A 19636-nucleotide genomic window follows, 5' to 3' on the forward strand; every position below is an offset into this window, starting at 1 on the left:
TGTCTTTCAACTAAACTGTTCTCTCTTACCTACTTACTGATTTTTCTCTCACTCATGCATTGGTTGCTTAGTGGTCAACCACAGATTTGGGCACATTTGGTGAATTTTGCAGAGCACTCTTAATTCAAGGATTTTTCTCCTAAAGTTTCAGCTATTTTGACAATACTGAACTCTACATTCTGCCACCTTAAGCTGGAAAGTATATGACCTAGAGCTGACAGAGCTAAGGGAGCTTTTTTTTTTTTTGCAAAAAAAAAAAAAAAATAAGCGCCAGAAACTTGAAGTTTTTACATGTCAGGATCACAGTCTTTCAAAAGGAAACTGCTGTGGTTGATGTCTTCTTTTAATTGCTTTGCAGTGCCTTTAAATATTTATTTTTTAATGGTATTTTATTCAGGTTTTATACTTAAAGCTGCAAGGGGCTTTGTGCACAGTGCTAACATTACCACAAGTCCAAACTTTCTTAGGAATATTTTTTAACAGTGTGGTTTTTACAGATATTAACAATGCCTGACATAGGAATTCAATTAATATTTGTTGAATTAATAAAGGCTTCTCTTTTTTTGAATAATTCAGTAAATATACCATTGTCTCTTTATGTCTCAAAGTATTAAAGGAAAGAAAGGTGATATAAAAGTGTAGGCATGTAGCTTATCAATAATATTAGAAAACAAAGATATACTTGAGTTTATATTATATCACAAAATTTCAAAAATATTAACACATTTTGTCAAAGAAACCTGGTGTATGATTTTTTTTCATAAAAAATCAGAAAGAAGGGAGGGTGAAGGAATAATAAAAGGTCAAAGAACTGTTTATTCGGAAAACATTTAGTACAAATTTAAGAACTCTCAGATTAGTCTTCAGTTTTAAATTGCTATTGAATTTAAAACCTAAAACACAAATGTAGAAGTAATACTATTTTTACAAATTTTATAAATACTAATCTTCAGGCTACATACACTTAAGTGCTTAATTATTATGACATGTAAGAAATGAAGTGTGAGTTTACAAACTGGTTGGTAGGTAAGAATAGGTATTTTAGAGATGCAATGCCTGAAACAGAAAAAGAAAGTCCTTTTTTTTTTTTTCTATAATCATATGTAACCCTCTACATTTTGTGGATCTCAGAGATGGAGTAGAGGATGGAGAATAATTTTGAAATCAAACTATATTAGAAGTACTCACTTCCCATGGACTATCCAGCTAGGTCTCTTAGCCTATCTATCTGTACTTTTTAGGAAGACAATTATTACCCCATTTTATATACTTGTTTTAAGGAGGAAAATTGTTAAAACATCTGAGTGTGCTTGGCATATGGTAGGATACTGACTATAATTTTTTTCTTTTTTTTCAGAAGAGGATAAATATAATACTTACTCTTCTTTGCTCTTCAAGTTTTTCCTGGCAGAAGGAATCCTCAATGGGCATACTTTGTTGGTTGCATCTGCAAAAGAAGACCCTGCTGATATTTTACAGGTATAGAATATACAAATGCAAAAATATTGCATTTTGAACATTTCATGAAAAAATATTGCTTATATGTTTATATAAACAAGATGTATGTAAACAAAATATATACATAAAATTTTATGAAAATTTTAGGTAAACAAGGTATTCGTTTATCTAAAAACCATATTTAAATTAATTAATGTGACCATACATGTATTTTTTTTCTCTTAAAGAAAAGTATCAAATTTATTTAAAGATGTAGTTTCACTTTTTAAATTAGTGTTTGTGGACAATTCTTTTAACTTTAAGTTGATACTGGCATTGGGAACAATATTAATAAGCTACTAAAAACTGACAATAAATAAAGTTATTACTATAGTCATAAGAAGATAACTCTGTAAAAAGTAAAGGAAAACAACAGCATATTATCTGATATTATATTACCAGTATCTTAAAGACATAAATTAGAAGAAAGCTACAGAAATTGGAAGTACTCATTTATTAATCTCATTTTGCTTTAAGACTACCAGAAATTACTCTTTTCCAAGTAAAAAACAATAATAATAAAATATGTGACTGATATACTCTATCTTTTTGAAGCCAAAACACACATTACATCTCAGAGAGGACAATCCTCAGTTTTAAAATTCTTAATTCCTTTGTCCAGAACAGGAACACAACTTAAGCCGTTGTTTGAACAGAAGATAGAATCTAAAGTTATTTTCTCCCTTAGGATGTTTTCATTTCAGTGCATGGTCTGCAAAATAACAAATAACTAATTCATTTATGAAGAATTTGTAGCATAGTAAGTACTAATATACCATAGATTTCAGCAGACACCAACAAATTCCTATACCCACTATAAAAAAGTTATATAATGCTGAGGTAAAACTAACACGATTCTTTCATATGGGTCAGATTTGGTCATTAAATCCAAAGGAGAAATCTTTGTATAATTTTCCAAATGATTTTCTTCTGGTTACAGAGCCTGTTTTCCTTTGTTCTTATTTTTGGTGTTTGGCTTTTGTAATATTTTCTTGATGTTTTCATTTCTTCTTTTGTTTCTTTTCCCTGGTCTTAATTATTCTGATCAATTTCTGGACAGTACTATGCTTGGTAAGAACAATAAAGGCCAAGATTATCATCTAAAGAAGCTGTACAAGCTCTTCATGACACATTCCACCATAGTATGGAGACTAAGATTTTATATCAAACATCTTTATAGCCATGTAGGCAATTTTTCCCAGGCCAGAAGCAGGATAACTCTTGACCTTTGAACAACATGGGGGTTAGAGACACTGATCCCCTGCACAGTTAAAAATCCACATTTAACTTATGGGGCACCTGGGTGACTCAGTGGGTTAAAGCCTCTGCCTTTGGCTTGGGTCATGATCCCAGGGTCCTGGGATCGAGCCCCACGTTGGGCTCTCTGCTCGGCGGGGAGCCTGCTTCCTCCTTTCTCTCTGCCTGCTTCTCTGCCTACTTGTGATCTCTGTCAAATAAATAAATAAAATCTTTAAAAAAATCTACGTATAACTTTTGACTCCCCCAAAATAGTATTTCCATCTAATACTGATCGAAAGCCTTACTATCAACATAAACTGTCTATTAATACATATTTTGTATATTATATGTATTATATACTATATTCCTACAATAAAGTGAATTAGAGAAAGGACAATGTTGTTGAGAAAATCATAAGAGAAAATACATTTACAGTACTGTATTTATCTTAAATATTCACATTTAAGTAGATCTGTGTAGTTCAAACTTGTGTGGTTAAAGAATCAACTATATATTCTTTTCAAAATAAAGTGTTTTATTCTTCCTTCTTGTCTCCTGCAACCTAGGCAACTGATGTTAAAATCTAATCAATATACCAACACATTTTGCTTTAGAGAATTACAATTTTTATTTGAAAACTAATCCCTAACACCTTTCCTAGGTACCTTGAATTTGGACAAGTTAATATTAAAAATCTAAAGGTACTTTACTTGTCCTCCGTTGAATTATGTGAAGGAGTGAAGTTAAAAATTAGGATTTCTTAAAACATCTAGTTATTTATGTAAGTAGTTAGGTTCTGCAAACATTTATTCATGGAACAATTTTATGATACTGTAAAAACTATATAAAATTAGAGTAAAAAAAGTAGACTTTTAAAAAGTTGCACTTTTGACCAAGATATGTTAATGAGGGTCAGATTTCTCTTTATCCCTGAACCAACTAAAAAACAGGGCAAAATATATTAAACAACAGTTTTCAAGACATCAGGCATCAAATAATAAAGGACAGAGGTGCCAGAGAGATCCAGAATATACAAAGGGAGTTCTGGAACTTCGCTGGCATTATACAGTTCCTAGGCTGTAGTGCGGTAAAAAGGAACCCAGGTTAAGACAGCATTAGGAGACTCATCTAGGAATGTGTCATTATGACATATTGTCTTCATCTGGAGCTTAAGTATAGTTTAAGGAAATATGTATAGGTGCCAGGTTGACAAGGGGTGGACTTGTGATAGTTAATTTTATGTGTCCACTTGACTGGGCCACAAGGTTCCCAGATATTTGATCAAACATTATCCTAAGTACTCTTATGAGGGTGTTTCTGGATGAGATTGATATTTAAATTGGTAGGGGCGCCTGAGTAGCTTAGCGATTAAGCATCTGCTTTCGGCTCAGGTCATGATCCCAGGGTCCTGGGATTAAGCCCCACATCAGGCTCCCTGCTCAGCAGGGAGTCTGCTGCTTCCTCTCCTTGTGACCCTCTCCCCTGCTCATGCTCTCTCTCTTAAATAAATAAACAAAATTTTTTAAAAATACTTAATTTAAATTGGTAAATGAAGTAAAGCAGATTGCCATCCCTAATGTGAGTGGGCCTCATCAAATCAGTAGAAGGTACAAATAGAACTAAAAGACTAACCCTCCCTCAGCTAAGAACAAATTCCTTCTGACTGACTGCCTTCAAATCTGAACATCAGCTTTTTCCTGCCTTTGATTCAGACTAAAAAAATCCATTCTTCCTGATTCTTAAGCCTGCCAACATTTGGATGTGAACTACACCATCAGCTTTCCTGGGTCTTTAGCTTTTTTGTTTGTTTGTTTGTTTTCCTGGGTCTTTAGCTTAATGACTCATCCTGCAGACCTGGGGACTTGTCAGCTTCCCTAATACTATTAGCCAACCCTTTTTAAAAAATAATAATAATAATAATAATAAATCTTTTTGTATTAAACTACAATTACATATATAATATGTACATACAGTTACTTATATATATAATTTTGTATAAAACAAAGCAATATATATACACATATGTATATACACATATCCTACTGGAACTGTTTCTCTGGAGAACTCTGACTGATACAGTCTTATTAAAAATACAAAGATAACATTTAAAACCTACATGAAGAATTTCACATTTATTATTAACATGAATTGAATGATTATCACCTCACATTCTATATCTTGGCCAGTTGTACAGATAGTAAAGTACAGTGATCTTTCCACCTTTTTGCTTTCACACTTATGAAAAAAATTTTAATTATATATCTGTTTATATACAAAGTTATGTAAAAATTGCAGTTATGAGATTATTTAGTTGTAAACGATGTTATTGTAAATATTGTTCAAAATGTGCATGTGCATGAATGTGCATGGGGGGAGAGGAGAGTGAGAGAGAATCTCAAGCAGACTTCCTGCTGAGTTCGGGGCTCAGCCACAGGACCCTGAGATCATGACCTGAGCTGAAATCAAGAGTCAGCTGTTCAACTGACTGAGCCACCCAGGCGCCTCTATAAATACTGTAGTTTTAGTTAAAATACTTTTAAATCAGCCTTCTAAGTGTATCCAACTGAATCTAAATAACATCACAATTTGATGTCAGTACCATTATTTCTAGAAATATATGTACATAAGCGAGCTCTTTTTAACATCTGGAAATTTTACATCAATCATCTTTGCCTTGAATTCATATTTTCTATTCCAGTTCTCACAGAGTTTTATCTGAATGCAATGTTTCATGTTCAAAATATTTATCAACAACCTTATGATAGTTTTTCTGTAACAAAAATTCATATTTAAATTTAAGTAAATAACTTGTCTGAAAAGACGTAACATGTTAAACACATTTCTTTTCGAATTTAGTAATCTTTACAATTAGTGTTATATGCAGTATGTGAATGGACATAAAATTTTTCACATTTGCTTTATTAAGATATACCAGTCAAATGGGACAGGATTTAACATCAGTTCTATTTAAATTTTTTATTTTTTCAGATGTGTGTTGCTCACAATTAAGTAAAAGGGAAAGAAAGAGATATGTTACTGTAATGAATTTTTTATTTTTTTCTGAGTAATAGACATATAAACGATCATAGTGGTCCTTATCTTTTATTTGTTGGAAGTTTTTGATTACTGACTCAATTTCTCTGCTGGTTATTGTTCTGTTCAAGTTTTCTATTACTTCCTGTTTCAGTTTTGGTAGTTTGTATGTGTCTAGGAATTTATCCATTTCTTTCAGTTTGTCTAATTTGTTGGTATATGGTTTTTCATAATAATCTCTTATAATTAATTGTATTTTGTGATATTGGTTGTTATTTTCTTTTCTTTTTGATAGGTCTTGCTAGAGGTTTACCAATTTTTTTTTTAATTTTTCAAATTAGCAGCTCCTGTTTTTCCTAATCTGTTTGTTGTTTTTTTTTTCCATTTCTATATCATTTATTTCTGCTCAGTTCTTTATTATTTCCTTCCTTCTGTTGGCTTTTGGCCTCATTTCTTGTTTTGTTTTGTTTTTAACTCTTTTAGGTGTAAGGTTAGATTATTTATTTAAGATTTTTCTTCTTGAGGTAGGTTTGTGTTGCTACATACTTCCCTCTTAGGACTGCTGTGGCTGCCTTGCAGGGGTTTTGGATCATTGCGTTTTCACTTTCATTTGTTTCCATATATTTTTAAATTTCTTTTTTGATTTCCTGGTTGACACATTCATTGTTTAGTAGCACATTGTTTAACCTTCATGTGTTTGTGGTCTTGCTAGTTTTTTCTTTTCTTGTGGTTGACTTCTAGTTTTATAGCATTTTGGTCAGAAAAGGTGCATGATATGATTTCAGTATTTTTTTGTTTGTTGAGGCCTGATTTATGATCTAATATGAGATCTATTCTGGAGAATGTCTTATGTGCACATGAAAAGAATGTATATGTGATGTTTTAGGATGGGATGTTCTGAATGTATCTAGTAAGTCCTTCTGGTCCAGTATGTCTTTTGAAGCAGCTTAGGTGGTTTTATGAAGAATGTTTTCTAATGTCATCCAATCAGTTTTACCCAATCTTGTGTACTTAATATATTATCAAAGACATTAATTAGCAATAATCGCGCCTCGGATAAACCTCATTGGCTACGATACTGCCACTGCGCAAAGCTATCAAAGACATTAAAATGCATCCACAAAAACCTAATGATCTTAAGCATATTTTCATTCTTGTATTTATAAGGAGTAGCCCAGAACAGTTTTTTATTTTAGGTTTACTTTACTTATGTACTTGCATTTCATATAGCTCTTCTCTGAAAATATATCTTTTTTTTTCCCCCCGAGAGAGAGAATGGGAGAGAGAGAGAAAGACGGCATGACAGGGGGAAGGTGAGAGGGAGAAGCAGACTCCCCCCAGGACTCTGGGATCATGACCTGAGCCAAAGGCAGTTGCTTGGCCAACTGAACCACCCAGATGCCCCCATCTGTTTTCTTTTTCTTTTTCTTTTTCTTTTAAGATTTTATTTATTTATTTGACAGAGAGAGAGAGAGCACAAGTACACAAGCAGGGGGAGTGGCAGGCAGAGGGGGAGGGAGAAGCAGGCTCTTTGCAGAGTGGGGGAAGCCTGATATGGGACTTGATCCCAGGACTCTGGGATCATGACCTGAGCCAAAGCCAGGTGCCCACCCCTATCTAGCTTTTGAGTTAACAGAACTTTCACTCATCAGTAATATTTCTTAAATTAATGATTCTAAAAATTTCATATTTCTTTCATATTTCTTTCCTTTTTATTTTGTAATACTAAAACAATTTAATTTAAAAAAATAATATTCCATTCTCATTTTTCTATTAAGAAAGCACAAAAAGTATTGTTTTTAACCTATATACATTTAATGTGGTCCACTTAGTTTTCACAAGTTTAAAATAGACTGAATTCAAAAATTATGGCTGCAAAAATTATAATTATTTAAATTCTCATAATACCAGTGGACAGACAAAGTTTTTAACATCCCTCTGAGGAAAATAAAATATTTTGTATAATTTAAAATGAGATTAAAATGAGATGTTAAGGACTAATATAGATAATAGTTTTTTCTGCATATTATTCAGCCAAGATTTCAGTGTTCCTAATTCAGTTAGAGTTATATTAGAGTCATTTGTATTTAACAGCCCAACAATGAATGACCAAAACCAAGGCATTAACAGTCTTTAGAGATACAACATCGGGGTCGTGGGGGATGCTATAATTGTTTGTTTTTAATTTTATGATGTATGATTGGGGATTTCTGGAACCTATAACCAAGGCAAATATTGCTGGTACAAGAAGAGGGAAAAGACAATCTTATAGACCATAATTATCTTAAAACTGTGTATAACTAAAAGACAAGTAAAGGATAAAAAGCCCCATCAGCTGCCTAAGATATATTATATAACCACCCAGCAATTTATCCATCATCCTTTGAAAACATATTCATGCCTATTGTAGTCAAAGCTCCTTCAGGAAGTCAGCATTAAGATGTAACACTGAAAAATTACACCCCTTAGAAAATCCTATAGAACAATATACATGATGTTGTTAAAGCTTTTAAAAAGCTGGTAAGTATTTTTCAGTTAACTTTTTATCTAAAAGAATGTTCTTGATCATCTCAAATACAGTGATAAGTATTCTCTGAAAATTTTCCTTGCAATGTTTTCTGAAATAGTGAAAATTGTATTTTTATGTTAGAATATTTAAGCATTTATCAGTAGATAGGCTGATATTTTTAGAAATAAAAAATTATATACACAAACATCCACAATTTCCTTAGAACTTGAAAGTGCTCTGTTTTTCTTTTTCATAATTTTAAACAAGGTATGTTAATATTTACAGAATTAAAGAAAGTAACCTGATTTTTAGAAGTAAATTTAAATGTTATTTCATAATATACTAAGGTGAGTTTTAAAAGTTAATTTGAATATTTTTAGAGATGACTTACCAGATAGGTAATATTCATGCAGGAAGAGATATCTAATATCTAGAGCAAAGGGTTAATTCCTGACTTACAGCATTAACTTTTTGAGTTATTTGTTATATACATTACATATTATTGTCCAGCATCAAAACACAGAACAAAGTGGGAGCTGAGGATGCTTTTAAGGAGTTTAAAAGTTTTACTTTTTAATATGTACCTAAGATAAGTACATGGTTATGATCAGGAATGTAACTGCCTTGATGTTTACTAAAGGCTTGCAGTATATATTTTTTAATATCAAACATACTAATAAGTTAATAGCTCAAATTTAAAATCAATTATGGTGAAACTACCCTTATTATAGAGAAAATCTTTCATAATTGAAAATTAATTACTTTATAATAACCCTTAAGTCACACAATAAGTAACAATTTATTTAAAATAAACCATGTCATATGAGATGAATTAATATAGCAACAAGGTACTTAGTAATGAAGTATGGAAATTTAGATTAACATCTTCAGAATTCTCTTTTATAGACTTTATATAAGTAAAAAGAAAATATCTAATAATTTGGAAGCATTTTTTATGTATCCCAAAATATCAGTGTGTTACCCAAATAATGAACTCATTTAATAAGATCTTATTTATTCTATCTTGTATCTTTTGCTTTATTTGGGTTTTTTGGTGGGTTTTTGTTTTGTTTTGTTTTGTTTTTTGGTTATAACTGAGAGAAGATACATCAGGTGATTTAGAATTAGATGAAGTAGTATTTGCTAAATAGTATGCGGCTTGAATTATTAGAAAGCTTTCCTTTCCTTTCCTTGGGTCAGTTTGGTGTCAAGATTGAGTCTGTATTTGCCATCCATCTTTTACTAATTGATCATGAACAAGAATTAGAAGTCTGAATCCAATGAGTGGGGTTAGTTTGTTTGCTCTTAGTATTTTATAGCATCAGATTATAGGCTGGTCCTTCTGAGCGAGTAGAATACAAAAATATTTCAGATCCAACTTTGTTCTCCTTGTTCTGCCAAAAATTGAGAAAGCTGCAACAATGAAGTTAATGAAATGTCCCTTGTTTGGTCACATATACTACTGAACATTTTTCAAAAATTATACTTATCATAAAAGTTATAGTTTTTTAATGATTCAAAACAAAAGTAATATGTTATAAATAATTTAAAAATTTATTTTCTGGTCCTTCTGCCATTCCACTTTGCAAGTTTTATGCATACTCAGTACCTTCTAAATAACACATCTTCCCACTCGTTTTTACTTATTTTTACTTTTCTGAGCCTACATAATATGTATTTTTTATTAAAACTTTATTTTACTGTGTATCTTCTGTTCATAGTTTAAATACAAATATTTGAAGAGCCCTTTAAAGGCAGAGCTATAGTCAGGTTATGTTCCTTCCATTTCTTTGTCAACATTTTATTTGTTCAGAAAATTATCAGGCTATCTATATGCTTTTCAGTGCTTACAACTCCGAAGTCTAGTCGAGCCAGAAATTTGCTGTTTGACCCCAGGGTTTCACTCTTTTTTCCCCCTGGCTACTTGTGAGAGCTTATTTAAAATTCTGAGTTCTCCCCTGGCAGCCACAGTTAGAGCTGCTTTGGCAAACTAAAAAGACTAAGAAAAATCATGCAAAGGCTCAATACACTGCTTCCAGTGACCTACATTTGTAGCCAGCTTTTAAAAGATGGCATGTGCCTTATTTTCCAACAAGAAAATGAAAGATAAGATAAAAGTAGAAAGGGAAATAAACCCACCACTCTGTTACGAGCTTGAAAGAACCATTTCTGGTATAACATTAAAATAAACACAAAGTTGGGGTTGATTTTTGTGCATCACCAACATAAGAAAGGAATTTTACATGCAGAAAAGTAAACCTAAGTCATGTAGCAAAAATGCCATACTCTGTGATGGGATATTTGTCCTCAGAAGATGAAGTATATTTGGGATATGGGCTTGGATTTTAATTTCTGTGATGTTGCAGGACCTTGCACAAGTAGCTGCAGGACATTGCACAAGTCACTTATTCTCTCACATTAAGATAGAGATAATTCCCTGGCTACCTCATTCTGGAACTCCAAATAAAAAATGAAAAATTAAGAATTTTGCTTTCTAAATCTTAAAATACTGCAGACCTCACATTTACTTTCCAAAATTTTACTTTGAACACATTTAAAAAAAAAAAAAAAAGAGTGGTTGTAAATGCTTGATGGTTATTGTCATGCTCAAATGTTAAAATCTTAGAATTGTTATATAGCACTTATCATTCTTTGAAAAGAAGCGACCAATGTCAGACTTGGGAATATTAGAAATGGAATTCATTTGTCCTCTGAATACTTTTTCTGAAGCATATTCAGAAGAGAAGATATTCAATCCTTTTGGATGAATTAAGTGACTTCAAATTCTGAAAACCAGAGACATTAAAACTTAAAACACACACACACACATACTTTCTTAAGTCAGCTCCCCAAATTAATGAAATTGACTCATTAAATGAAATATTAAAGGATCCCATGAAGGAAGAGAGGTGGACACAATCAAGGATCATAGATTAAATAGATAGTCTTTGAAGATTATATACAAAAGGATAGCTTTCTTCTCCCCTCTCATGCTCTCTCACCCTCCCTATCTCAAATAAATAAATAGAATCTTTTAAAAAAAAATTCTTTAAGAAGAGCACTTGGCTGGCTCAGTAGATTGGATGACTGCCTTCGGCTCAGGTCAAGATCCCAGAGTCTCAGGATCAAGTCCGTCATCGGGCTCCCAGCACAACAGGGAATCTGCTTCTCCCTCTGACCTTCTCCCATCTCATCCTCTCCCTCACTCTCTCTCTCTCCCTCTCTCAAATAAATAAAATCTTTCAAAAAAAATTAAAAAAAAAAAAAAGGATAGCTTTACTGTGTGAAAACCCCAAAGAAGACAAGGCTATCTTTCCATTTAGTGTTTGGGTGATTGTTTCAGGGGACAGTGTTTCTTTCCTCCAATTTTGTTTCATTCATCAGAAACTGATGGGTAGTTGCAGAAAATGGCCTTAATTCACCATAGTCATCTTTCCATGTTATATTAGTGAAATCAGAGATATCTGAAATGCATTTACCAGTTTCGTAAAATAGTTTTTACTACTGTGTGTGTGTGGGTGGGTGGGTGGGTGTGTCTAAAAGTCTGCTAGATTTCAAAAACAGGGTTGATGGCATTAAACTGAAGACTTAAATTGGAAGTGGAAGATCTATCTGAGGCTATGAAGTGAAACTTCTTACCTTTCTGTTTCTTAAAACAGATTATAACAAGACACTATAGAATTTTAAAAAACCTATATTATGCCTTTACCTGGTTGCCTCTACTTCTCAGTACTCAGGGAGCAGAAAGAGAATTGTTTTTTTCTTTTACCACCAAATGTACATCACAAAATAATTTTCAAGTTTAATAAAAATAAAGTGATATCTAGTTTCATTTATTGTACCAAAATATGCTAAGGATTTTTGTGACATCTTCCATTACCTGGGTTGATTTTGGAAAAATAAAAGAATATGATATCAAACAAATAAAACCAGTCACTTGTATGCTCCTGAGCTAGGAAATATAACTGATCTGGACCTCTTAAGTAAACATAATGCCTGATTACTACTAATTGAGATATCTTTGACAATAGATATACCAAAACTTTAGAATACTTCTTTTCCAACCTTGTAAAAATTCTGTGACCACTCTGGCCCCATGTCAGGTTCTGCATTCAGTTGGAGTCTGCTCAAGAGATTCTCTCTTTCTCTCTCTCCCTTCCCCTTTCCCCCTCTCCCTGCTCATGCTCTCTCTCTTTCAAATAAATAAATTGAATTAAAGCTTAAAAAAATCTTATGTTCTCAAACCTCAATTTAATAAATAATTATGTTAAGATCACTGTCACTATCTTAACTTTTGTAATAACTCTGTTTAGAGATGTTTTGGTTATATCAGGTTTTTAGAAATTATCTTAATTTATATTCAGTTGGGGCACTTAGCACTTAAAGGAATTATGTTGAAATCCTTTGCCAATATCAGAATCCTTCTATAACTCAAGTAATTATTTCATAACCTATTTGCTCAGTAAGGATTTTCGTATATCTTTTTATTAAGAGGACAGGTTAATAGGCATCCTTATACAGTAAACATTTACTAAGGGAATTATTGCACGTGGTCTTATTATGTAAACCTGCTAAAACCAATGATTAAGTGGAGAATTCAGTCTACTTTTTAAAACATTTCATGGGGATGCCCTGGTGGCTTAGTCTGTTAAGTGTCCAGCTCTTGATTTTCTGCTCCGATCATGATCTCAGGGTCCTGGGATCAAGCATCAGGCTCCGTGCTCAGCACAGGATCTGCTTGAGATCTGCCCTCCCTCTCCCTCTGCTCTACCCCTGCTTGTGCTCTCTCTCTGTCTCCTTCTAAAATAAGTAAATGAAATCTTTTTTTTAAAATTAAAAATAAAACATTTCACAAGATATTGTTCTTTCTTTAACTGGGGATGTAGATATAAAGATATACACACCTGTTCTTCATGTTATCCTTCTCCTTCCCCCATCTTAGTCAAGAAAATTGAGAGATCTTTCTTTCAGTCTTGTCACTACATTTTCAGTTTATATCTTAATGAGAAATGTGATAAGGATCTATGGACAGCATTGAGAACACTGCTCTTATCCTAGTGGTTTCATTTTCTGTTTTGTAATGCATGTAATTGTTGTAGTTGCCAAAAGAAAAGCATCATTTTTGTCAGTAGCTCAATTTTGGAAGTTTAATTAAAATAATAATTGTATGCCAATGTGAAAGTATTTCTCATCATTTCTTATAATATTATTAATTTTGCCCCTTTACATTCAAGAGAAAAAATATATTAAAAATTTCTACCAAGATGTCCCTTGTACTGAATTTAGTGTGAAATATGGATGGATATAAATTCATTCTCTAATTATTAACCTTAAAGTCCATTAAATTTAAAAACATTTTTTATGTAACAGCAGCTGTATACCCACAGACCCTCTGACTTACTCCATTGCAATCTACATTTCTGAATGCTTTTAACAAAGTAATATTAATATTACTTTGTTTTGTCCAAAGTAATATTACTTAATATTTTTAAATATTTAAATGGAGGTAATATGAAGACCATATCTTTAATAGATGGATACTCAAGCTAGTTATTTGGCGTTCTTTTGTATTCAAATTATGATAATCAGTCAATAATATCTTTGAATTTGTTTCTCTTTCTAACTTTCAGAAAATAAATGTTCCCCAACTCCCCCCAAATCAACAAAGTAATATACTTACTGATACAATATAATATACTTACTGATACATGGATAATGCTTAAGTAGTATTAATTATACAGTTACCAAAACCTGCAAGGATCAAAAGATTTTACTTTTAAGAAGGATTTCTCATGCTGCATGGATTATGTTGCTACATAATAGCTCAGTAGTACTTCTGCTGAATTGTAAAATAGCTTAGAGAGGAGTATGATGCCCATAGTTGGTGTAATGCATTGGTAATTAAGAGGGTGGGAGGTTAAGCTTCATTAACTGCTGAGGGATTGTATCTTGGGTTTTATTATGCCCTAGAGAACATAAGAAGTGAGAAGGGTCAAACTGTTGGAATCAGATTTTGCTTGTGTATCTGCCAAAACAAAGACCACAAAATAATATAGCAGTAAGCACAGAATGGCATGAATTGAAAAGGGAAGAAATATATTTACAGCATCTTAGGATAAGGATAAATGTTTCTGGTAAAAAAAAAAAATACACCTAATTACTGGACTATATTTTGGTATTGGAAGTTTATAATAATTTGGTTTCATATAGGTTTTTTTTTTTAAGTAGAATAAGCAGTTTTGTCCAAAGGTAGTGCCAGTTTCTTTTTCATGTTAATTTTCTGAAGTGATTCATCTGATTAAGAGAGAGAAATTTTATACTTTACACTATATCTTCTGTATAGACCTTATGAAGCCTGCTTTTTATTTTTACTTATTCCTAATCCTTCCTACCCAATCTATGGGTACTGTAGGCACCATACTGCATCAAAGAACCAAAAACCTGGTATTTTTTCTTTAAGGAAACAAGGGTATAACAATCATGAAATGTGTTCTGTTGGTGCACTCACCAACACAAGTAAGAAATCAAAGACTGGGATTTTCAAAAATACAAGGAAGGACCTTGATCTGTGATCTGTTACAGCTGTAATCATTGAATATTTAAAAGCTTATTACTAGCATTCTCTTGTAAGACAGATTTAATTCAAACATTAATTAAATTTTTTGTTTGATTAGATACAGACATTGTAACAAAAATATAGATTATAGTAGTCATCATCTCTGATAGGGTCAAGGAGTCACAATGAGCAGGTTAGGTGATTACCCATTTCAAAAAATATAGGCCTTACAAATATAACAACATACTGAATATAAATTCTTAACAGAATACGTTTCTGAACATTGAAAGACAAAAGTGTCAGAATATTTAGGATGCCCAGCTGGCTCAGTGAGAAGAGCATGCTACTCTTGATCTTGGGTCATGAGTTCAAGCCTCACTTTGGGCGTGGAGCTTATTTAAAAAAAAAAAAAATCAGAATATTCCTTTTTCCCAAAAAATATCAGTTTTGGCATATCTTTAAATAATTCATTTTCACTTGAATTCTGGATAGCAGTATTGAAATCATTAAGACAATTTTCATATAATGGATTTTTTTGTCAGAGAATTATATAGGACTATCTAACACTATTGCCTTTGGATTGAGTTCTTTTTTTTTTTTTCTTTTAATTAAGGTTGTTTATTAGAGAGAGAGAGAGAGCACACAAGGTGGAGGGAGGGGCAAAGAGGGAGAGGACGAAGCAGATTCCCCATAGAGCAGGGAGACAGACCTGAAAGGGGCTCCATCCCAGGACTCTGAAATCATGACCTGATCTGAAGACAGACACTTAACCACCTGAGGCACCCAGGTGCCCCAGGTTTTAGTTCTTGAATTCACAATACTTAAAAACCACTGACTCTTAATTTGCATTGGTCAGTTTTTAATTTTCTGCTATTTTTTTTCAGTTTTCTGGCTAAAAGAAAGATACAAATGAAATTGACCAAGTGTTCACATAGGTCTGTCTAGGTAAATTACTAGCATAACATTTATCATACCATGTTGTGTTAAAAATTCTTTATATATTGATGGAATGCTTAAAAACAGATACTAAAGGAATTTTGGTCCATTTTCTAAAGAAATACCATATTTTATCAAATCTAAGATGCCACTGACCACAAGATGCAACACTGTTTTATGTATCACTGAAAAAACACTGCCAAATAAACTAAAACAGAATGTTGTCTTTTAACTTAGGATTTTTATTTAATTATTTGTAAGTTTTCTTAGGCATTTGTATTTTTTAAGAACATATCACACTTGTACATAAAAAAGGAACTAAATGTGTAACTTCTAAAACTTCATTCACATTCATATTGCTACTCTAATGAACTCCTTTCTGTTTTATAGTCATTGACCATACCTGGTTTTTCATGATTCATGTTTACGTGATACCATTCTCTGTGTCATCAAGAACACTGATGATGTGACATTTCTTAATAGATGATCCACTCTTGCACCCAGATGTTATTCTAAAACAATGACATACAAGGACAGCTGGGTGGCTCAGTCAGGAAAGCATCCAACTCTTGATTTCAGCTCCATTCATCATCTCAGGGTTAGGAGCTCAAGCCCCAACTCAGACTCTAGGCTTAGCAGGGTCTGCTTGAGATTCTCTCCATTTCCCTACCCACGCTTCAAACTCCACACTCCCTCACACGTGACCTCTCCCTCCCTCTCTCTCTCAAATAAATAAATAATTCCTAGAAATAAAAAATAAAACAATGACATGCATTGTGCAATTATTGTTGCAGATGGCTATCTTTATTTTGCCAAAAAGTATCAGTGGAATTTTTCCGGACCAGAATTCATATTCTTCCTTAATTGAGCCATATATAGATTCTTGGCCAAGATATAAAAGAATTACATTTGCCCACTTACACACCAAGAGTAACAACCAATTTCTTACATATGCAGACATGATAACTTTTATCTGCTTGATATAATATCACCTGTAAAACACATCCCAATTTCAGTAATAATAACCTGGAAAAAAAAAAAAGAGAGAGAATCAGTGAAATACAGTTAAATATATATCTCAATTTTGAACCTGGGTTTTGGTGTGTTTGAATTACACACTTTCCAGAAACTCAGTTATCACAAATCTTAATTGTCCTTGTTTACCATAATGCTACCAGTTTAAAAATAATCCCCATTTATGGAGCACCTGGGTGGCTCAGTCGTTAAGTGTCTGCCTTCAGCTCAGGTCATGATCCCAGAGTCCTGGGATCGAGCCCCATCATCAGGCTCCCTGCTCAGTGGGAAGCCTGCTTCTCTCTTGTTTATGCCCTCTGCTTGTCTTCCCTCTTTCACTCTCTCTCTGTCAAATAAATAAAATATTTAAAAAATAAGAATCCCCATTTTTAATGTGTTGATGTGTTCTTGGGAATATGTCTGTGTTCCAGTGAAGCTGGAACTTAACATACGCTTCTTAAATTGTATTTCTTAACATATATTTCACTGAGCATATACAAGTGTTATCTTGCTCATTTGGGAAATATGCTACCAAGAGGAGAAATAAGTTTAAGGAAAAAATTCTGCTGTAGTTAGGAGATATTAAAGTTGAGCAATCAGGAACTGGACATTGTATATATTTTTCTAGAGTTTGAAATTTTTTCTAATCTTTTTGGAGTACTAACAATAAAATAAGGGGAAATAATCCAATAATGAGGTTCTTCTAAGGAAGTACTTTTGCCTTTTAAAAAGTAAATAACCTTACTATACTGCAAGAAAATTAAGGATATTTACCTTTGGAATTTACCTTTCAGAATCTATCAGTCCTATTTAGGTAATATTAAAATTGATTAAGATAGTTGTTTGTAATTTAAAAAATACATTTTTCTCTCACGACCTCTTTCACTGCATCTGGGATTGAATACTTTTATCACACATTTGAATTTTAAATTTTCAGAGATATACTTTGTTACAAAAAGTACAAAAATAATGCAGATCATAGCAAAAACTTTAAGTAATAATAAAGGAATTTAAGTGAAAAGTGAACTTCTCCCCATGTATACTGTCTACAATCTATAGTTCCAGTCTTCTTCCATGAAAAGTCCCCAACATTGATTGTATTTAATTATTTTTATTTACTCCAGTGGTTACTATAATAATTGTAAATTATACTCTTTGCCTTTTATTTTTTGATTCATTTTATGTTGTACTATTAATTCAGTATATAAGATAAACATCACAACTATGTTTTGCTATCTCTTCTGCCTTCAACCTGTTATCTCTAACTTACTTGCACATTACCAATTATTACAACTCAAATTCTATAACTATAATTGAATCTTCAATACTCTGTAAGTTTATTTTATAAGTTGAAACACATCATTTAAATTATCAAATTAGATAAATATTTTACTGAATCAGATCATATAATGGACTTCTTGGAAATGAAATGACATCTTATGTCACTAAACTGAACTTCTAGAAGAGGACAGGAATCATTTCTTACATTCCCTCAGTTTCCTTAGTTTCATGTCACATTTTTAGTTCCTTCCTTTTCTTCATGTTTAGCTTTTCATGTTCTTGTTATGCTTTTTATTCTTTTACCAGTACCAGCATTTCTTTTTTCCCCCAGTTTTATTAAGACAGAATTGACATGTAACATTGTTTATTGGTTTAATGTGTATACAAAATAATGATTTGATAATATGTATGTACTACAGAATGATCACTATGATAAGTTTAGCTAACATCTATCACCTCACTTATTACAAGCTTTTTTTCCTTAGGATGAGAATTTTAAGATCTATTCCTTAGCAACTTTCAAATATACAATACACTATATTTTTTAAGTTTTATTTATGTATGTAATCTCTACAACAACATGTGGTTCAAATTCACAACTCCTTGATTAAGGGAGAGTGTGTTTTCACTGTGTCAGTAGGGTGCCCCAGCAACACAGTATTGTTAACTCTAGTCCCCATGCTGCACATTCCATCCCCATGACTTACTTATCTTACAATTGGAAGTTTGTACCTTTTGGCCACAGTGAACTATTTATTCCACCCTCACCTCTGGCAACCACCAATCTGTTCTCTGTTTCTAGGAGTTCGGTTTCTTAGATTCCTCATATAAGTGAGATCATACATTATTTGCCTTTCTCTATCTGACTAATTTTGCGTAGCATAATACTTACAAGATTTACTCATGTTGTCACCAATGGCAAGATTTTCCTTCTTTTTTATTGTCACATACTATTCTATTGTGCATATATACCACATTTTCATTAGTCTTCTGTCAGTGGACACTTAGGTTGTTTCCATGTGTTGGGTGTTGTAAAGAAGGCTGCAGGACCGTGGGGGTGCAAATCTGTCTTCAAAGATAGTAACATTATTTCTTTCAGATACATACTTTCAGAAGTGAAATTGCTAAATCATATGGTAGTTCCTTTTTAACATTTTGAAGAACCTCCGTATCTTTCATAGTAGCTATACCAATTTACATTTCCACCAGCAGTGCACAGTGGTCCCCTTTTCTCCACATCCTCACCAACTTTTAGCCCTTGTATTTTTAAAAATATTTTATTTACTGATTTGATAGAGAGAGAAAGAACAAGCAGGGGGAACAGCAGGCGGGGGAGAGGGAAAAGCGGGCTCTCTAATGAGTATGGATCCCAATGTGGGGCTCTCTCTACCAGGACCCTGGAATCATGACCTGAGCTGAAAGCAGATGCTTAGCCAACTGAGCCACCCAGGTCCCAAATCTCTTGTATTTTGATGACAGCCATTCTCACAGATATGTAAAATAAAATTACCTTTTTATTTTCTGGTTGAAAGAAAATATATAGGTCTTCATTTTATTATTAAGGCGTTACC

The 19636-nt window shown here is 32.6% G+C and overlaps 1 protein-coding gene and 1 non-coding gene across 3 annotated transcripts in view; one reads left to right on the plus strand and one right to left on the minus strand.

The window, feature by feature from the left end:
• ELP4 (elongator acetyltransferase complex subunit 4) overlaps positions 1-19636 on the plus strand; it is a 247008-nt gene that overhangs the window by 30162 nt on the left and 197210 nt on the right. For both annotated transcript variants that reach the window (XM_032359364.1, XM_032359365.1), the window contains exon 3: positions 1358-1479. In XM_032359364.1, the coding sequence (XP_032215255.1) occupies positions 1358-1479 (122 nt within the window). The remainder of the gene's footprint in view (positions 1-1357; positions 1480-19636) is intronic.
• On the minus strand, positions 6725-6865 carry LOC116600381. The gene has a single exon (XR_004289606.1). It is a non-coding gene; the product is annotated as a U4 spliceosomal RNA (small nuclear RNA).

Source organism: Mustela erminea, chromosome 9, assembly GCF_009829155.1.
Source record: "Mustela erminea isolate mMusErm1 chromosome 9, mMusErm1.Pri, whole genome shotgun sequence".
NCBI classification, from domain to species: domain Eukaryota; kingdom Metazoa; phylum Chordata; class Mammalia; order Carnivora; family Mustelidae; genus Mustela; species Mustela erminea.